Below are 5634 nucleotides of genomic sequence, written 5' to 3'. Positions count from 1 at the left end.
TCTGGACCTGGTTTGACTCAAATTGGTCTCAGCCGCGCGCCGCGTCTTGTTCGGTTCGGGCGCGAACAATACGCGAGATTCAAAGCGCTCGGCCGTCTCTGTCTCTATGGGGGGGCACTTGACCCCAAGGGCGCTCCTTTTCAACACCACCCCGCCGTCGCCCGCCTCCGATTGAACAGGCGGGGGGTTCAAAGGGGAGCTGCCGCGGAGAGGCCGGGCAGCTCGTCCTAATGACAGCGCAGAACATGCGTCACTGACAGCCCCCTTCCTTTCGCCGTCTTGTCCATCGTGCGTCGCGCCGAGCCCGACAAAGAAAAGGCCGTCACCCCCCCCCCCCTTCCCCTTCTGAATCGGGGGGCGGGGGGGCGGAAATTCCGCAAACAGTTTCCCAGAGGCATCCCAGAGATAAACAAAGGCGCACTGGAGCTGGGTATGTGTCATGTTTAACTGCGCAAAGAAACGAAGACAGAGAACAAGAAGGCACGACACGAGCGCAGACTATCAACCGATTTTTTATTCAAGGAAAAAAGGCCTATATATGCATCTTCATCCCGCGAAAAACATGCTAAAAAACCCGAAAGCGCAAACCCTAACACACACCATCTTGGCACATGTAACGTGATGCCACTGATCACAACCTAAAAGCAATCTCCGCATCGTCAGAGACAAGATACAAAACAAACAGCGAACTCACAGGCACACTCCTGCCAAGCTAGCGCTCCACACCGCCTGCTTGCGCTAAAGAAACTGCGCAAAAAAGGCATCGCCCCATCAATGAGGCCTACAGATGGTGATGCTACACAGTCATCTGATTCCTTCTTGATCTGGTACGCTTCCACCAACTCCCTGCAAACCTGATCCCTGTGTTTAAACAAGACGCTGGTCATGTTCAATCGTGGGAAGCAATCTTTGCACTCTTTGCAGTGCAAGGCGAGATTAGAGGAAGGTGCGCCCTTCAACGACCTGCGATGCTCTGCTAACATCTCGTTAATACATCGACCCGTCTGGCCGATGTACTTCTTCCCACACGAGAGGGGGACTTCGTATACGACTCCAGTCTTACACTCTGTGAGCCTGGTTTTCTGTCTGTGCGCTATCGAGCACTCAGCTCCAGCACGATTGCTCTCAGGCTCGAGCTTCTTTCGCACAGCACTACAAGTCCTTGAAAGCTTATTCTTTGCCATGAAAATCACGTCCGCCCCGTATCTCGCCCCAACTTTTTTGAGCCGGTGTGAAATTCCATTCCCTGAACGTTCAGGACAATCATATCCGAGCGCAACACTTGGCAGCATGTTGTGTCGGGATTTCTACGGCGACATTTGAGCTCACTCAAGCTTTCGGATCCTTTCTTGGTGAACAATCCCGCAAGTGTGGTTAAGTACCTGTCTGGGCTGGATAAGAAAAAGTACTCTACCTTCAGCATCGATGTGGAGGACTTATTTTATTCGCTACCCCATGCTCAGCTCATGAAGAGAGTGAAAGACTGCATTGTAAAAGACAATGACGAGTTGGTGTTCGTGGCGGGGTGCGGGGGTTTCCATAGAAAGTTTCCTGGAGCTGCTATCATTTTACCTAGAGTCAACCGTTGTTGGGCGGGGCGAAAAGGTGTACGTCCAAAAATCGGGTGTGTGCATCGGCTCCCGTGTGGCACCCGTTTTGAGCGATATTTACTTGAGCAGGATGGATCAAGAACTGGCACAAAATCTTGCTGACCTCGCGCTAAAAGTGTTTCGTTACGTCGATGATTTTTTAATCATTCTTAAGTCGAACTCTCCCAGGGCAGTTCCGGACGTCGTCAAAATCTTCAAAGATACAGGTAGTGGCCTGAGATTCACCTTCGAACTACCCAGCTCAGCTACCCTACAGTTTTTAGACCGACCGCAGCGGTGGCCAAGTGGTTGAGCATCCGCCTCGCATGCGGGAGGTGCGGGGCTCGATCCCCAGTGCCGCCGGGTACCCACCGGGGATACAATGGGTACAAGCTTTTCCCTGGTCTGGTGCTCGGCTTATTTAGGGTGAAATGCTTGGGAAATGGGTCTTTGACCCCACCTTGAGAAAAAGAAAATACCTTGTGTCAAGGCGTATTTGGCCATAGATGCCCTTGCGCCATAAAAAAAAAGTTTTTATACCTCAGGATCCATTATCTAGAGAGCAGGGTCTGTTGGGAATATCACCCTAGGACAAAAAAAAACCTCTCTTGAACGTCAGTTAGGGGCATTCCACACTCGTCAAGGCGGGTATAGCGACTTCATGCTTAAAAGAGCTCTTGGGAAATCCTGTACACACAGAGCGGAGGCTAGCTTCCTGGGGCAGGTAGAGAGGCTGAAAGAAGCCGGGTATCCTGATCTGAGTTGGCTCAGATCTCCGAAAGGATCCTGTTCAAAGGAGGGAGGCCCATGCTAGTAAAAAAGAGGACGGTGGACGTATACAAGTGGTGGGCATTCCATACATCCATTGAATTTCACACCGGCTCAAAAAAATTGGGGCGAGATACGGGGCGGACGTGATTTTCACGGCAATTAATAAGCTTGCAAGGAATGTTATCGGCGGTCGCACGTGCATGACAACCCTTTCGACATGCGTGACGATGCCCACCGAAGGCATTTCAGGCTGTCGAAGGGACTTGTACGCTGGCTAAGCGAAGAGCGCGGAACATGCGTCACCGACAGCCCCCTTCCTTTCGCCGTCTTGTTCATCGTGCGTCGCGCCGAGCCCGACAAAGAGGAGGCCGTCACCCCCCCCCCCCCCCCTTCCCTCCTGAATGGGGGGGGGGGGGGGCGGAGATTCCGCAAATAGTTTCCCAGAGGCATCCTGTTTTTTTTTTTCATTGGGTCAAGGAAGGTGGCCCAAGCAGCGTGAGGCAACGTTCTCTGTTCATTCTAGAGAAGCAAGCTTACACTGCAAAATTAAACCTAGTCTTTCTCTTCCAAATGCAATTAACTAGGAGTCCTGTCCAAAACCATTTCAGGTTGTTATGTGGGCACCCCCAACCTTTTTTATTTCCGTGTAACTCCAGCACTTCTTCACCTTTGTCATTGTAGCCGCTATTGTTCAAGTACCATGCAACATCTTGTTATTAGCACTTGCTAATTCATGCCTTCTGCAGGGTTTAAAGGACCTTTTTAATTGGAAATGAGAGCATGTGCACAGGGTGGAAAGCGCGTGATCTGCCAGGAAACACTAAAGCGGCCCCGAGAAGGGATCTTTATTAAGGATGACAGCCATCTTGGGCCTCTCCACTTGGCAACGACGACAAAGCGTGTGCGGTCCCTATGGTTAGGCCCCAGCTGTGGAAGCCATCCTCGGACACGACCATGACCTTCGACATCTGATGTTTTTATTTAAAAACACAGGGACCAAAGTCGTGCTGTATGCAGTGCAATCGCCATGTGGTTCCATAATCATCCACCTAGCCCGGCTCTTTGGACGGATTCAGGAAACGACTGAAAAGAACAAAAGTAACGAGCAAACAAAGGTGCGCTGCATAAAAGTTAGAACGTAAAGAGACGAAGGCACGCTGCGCTAATGCTGTAGCGAGGTCTAACATGTAAAATTTCGCGGCTGGCGTCGATTTCTACAAAGCGCGAGTAGTGCCTACGGAAATAAACAAAGGCGCACTGGAGATGGGTAAGTCTGTATACAAGCACGAGTTTTTGTCTCTACCAGCGATTTACTAGCTCACACCGCGCGATTTTGATGTCTGGCGTCGATTTCGACAGAGAGGGAATACGGGCACGAAACGGGACGCTCGCGATCTGCCAGGAAACAATGAGGTGGCCCTAAAAAGGGCCGTTTGCCGGAGCACTTCAACCGCGACCTGCAGCGGCGTGGCGGCGCGGTGAGCAGTAGGCCCAGCAGTGGTCCGTCTTGTGCCCTTTGGCTCCGCACCGACGACACCGGTGCACGACGTACACCTCTCCTGGTCTTGCCCTTGAAGCCGACGCTATCCCTGGTCCGTAGATCTTGACGAGGGCCGCGACGATAATCTTTGACATCTGGTCGATGCCCCGGTCTCTCGCCACGTGATATCGGTCTGCGGCAAACAAGGACAGCATCGGCTTGCCAGAAGCATCCAGGAAACGATGCTGCAAAAAAAGTTACGTTACAAGCGCCGCAATTTGGTGAGTTCTGCTCGAGAAAACTTGCGAAAATGTTGTTCAACCCTTACCTCGGGGTTGAGAATGTGCACGCCCGACAAGCGCTTCAGCGTGGCTGACAGACGGCGGTTCAGCTGGCGACGCCGGCGGTCCTCAAATTGCGCCTTACGTGGCTCATCGAAATGGCGTGGCAAGACTTTGAAGACCAGCACGACACTGGCCACGTTCTCCTGCAGCAGCAAAACGAGGTCCTGGAATGCGCAAGACATGTAGGTAAGCGGTACAGCACTTCATGAAGCGAAATTTGAGATAAAATGCCTACCTTTATGTGGCTGGAAGCGAAATTTGAGATAAAATGCGTACCTTTATGTGGCTGGCGATTTCTCGCGGGTCATCTCCTCTGTCGAGATCGTTGCCGCCAACATATAGGACCACAAAATCGGCGCGCCGAAAGCATGTCTCGGGAATTATTTCAGCTAGGCTGATTGCGTCGTGGCCGCTAAAGCTGAAAGTGCATGTTCTCACTACCGGCGAAGGCCGCAAGCGAGAACTGCACAAAAATTTCAGCTGGCTGTCGCCGACGAGCACACCACGCAAAAAAGCCATAGCTGGACAGCTCCCGAAACAAGCGCTGCTGCCGAGCCCCACGAACCGAATGCCATGCTGCGCGGCGGCCGGCCAGCCGGCCCTAGCGATTCCCTAGGCACTCTAGGGACAGGCCGAGAGAGGCGCGGCGACCCCACATCCGGTTGAGAATGAGGGCGAAGCGAAAAAACGTCACGCAGACACGCATCCCACCGACCAATCGGCGTTTCCAGCCCACCTGCACCCAAACGCTTCTGTCGGGAGGCCTCCACGCTTCGGTTCGCACCGTCGCGCGCGACGCGGCGGCGGCGCCACTATCGCTGCATCACGTGATATGTGACGTCACGCCAGGGATGAAGCGGCGCGCGTCCGCCGTCGCGTCAGTCTCTGTGCCCGCAACCGCGCCAGCGTCTTTGCGCCGGTCGTGTATGCGGCAGCTGCTTAACATGCTTCGCATCCACTGGGCTTAACCTTGATAAGCCTCCAATATTTTCTACTTCTTTCTGGAAAGTTCGGCGGCCAGTCTGACCTACTTTTTCCGTCGAGCGCGCGCGAGGATGCGCAGCCACTAGGCAGGAATGGGCCCTGGAGACAGGCCTTTGTGTCCAGCTCTCCAACTTCCCCCTTCACTCTTCCACAACCCTAGCCCGAACAGTGAACATTCCATGCCCCACGGCACGCGGACAAAAGCACGTGTGACGTCTTCTTTCCTTTCCTGCCTAGCCTCTGCCATCAGACTAATCATCATCTGCTATCGGACCCGTCTGTCCTCCCCCGCCCAAATTACCATCACGGTAAAGAAAAGTCCACTTGGAAGCACTGTTGGGTACTGCAGCACACACATCCTTTCTATGAGAAGGACAGCGGCGGAACTATTAGAGACGTGGAGGGTGGCGTGGTGGTGACGAGGGGCAAGGGAGAATTAGGTCCTCACCCCACATTAAATGTTTTA

At 53.2% G+C, this 5634-nt stretch overlaps 1 protein-coding gene across 1 annotated transcript; it reads right to left on the bottom strand.

Annotated features, from left to right (window-relative positions):
- Positions 1-3186: 3186 nt before the first annotated feature.
- Positions 3187-4896, bottom strand: LOC144122928 (uncharacterized). The gene is made up of 3 exons (XM_077655884.1): positions 4461-4896; positions 4169-4348; positions 3187-4085 (listed from the first exon to the last, which is right to left on the bottom strand). The coding sequence occupies exons 1-3, from the start codon at positions 4701-4703 to the stop codon at positions 3807-3809; spliced, it is 702 nt and encodes a 233-aa protein (XP_077512010.1). The 5' UTR covers positions 4704-4896; the 3' UTR covers positions 3187-3806.
- Positions 4897-5634: the final 738 nt, after the last annotated feature.

Source organism: Amblyomma americanum, chromosome 3 (assembly GCF_052857255.1).
Source record: "Amblyomma americanum isolate KBUSLIRL-KWMA chromosome 3, ASM5285725v1, whole genome shotgun sequence".
NCBI lineage: Eukaryota > Metazoa > Arthropoda > Arachnida > Ixodida > Ixodidae > Amblyomma > Amblyomma americanum.
The sequence above is the reverse complement of the archived record's forward strand: the minus strand, read 5'-3'. Positions and strand labels throughout refer to the sequence as shown.

What these genes read in the sequence shown, in the direction of transcription:
- LOC144122928 (XM_077655884.1), bottom strand. Translation starts at nt 4,703, where the DNA reads ATGGCTTTTTTGCGTGGTGTGCTCGTCGGCGACAGCCAGCTGAAATTT. An exon ending in AAATCGCCAGCCACATAAAG is followed by an intron (nt 4,349 to 4,460) that starts GTACGCATTTTA and finishes TGCGCATTCCAG; the next exon opens with GACCTCGTTTTGCTGCTGCA. An exon ending in TGCACATTCTCAACCCCGAG is followed by an intron (nt 4,086 to 4,168) that starts GTAAGGGTTGAA and finishes CTTTTTTTGCAG; the next exon opens with CATCGTTTCCTGGATGCTTC.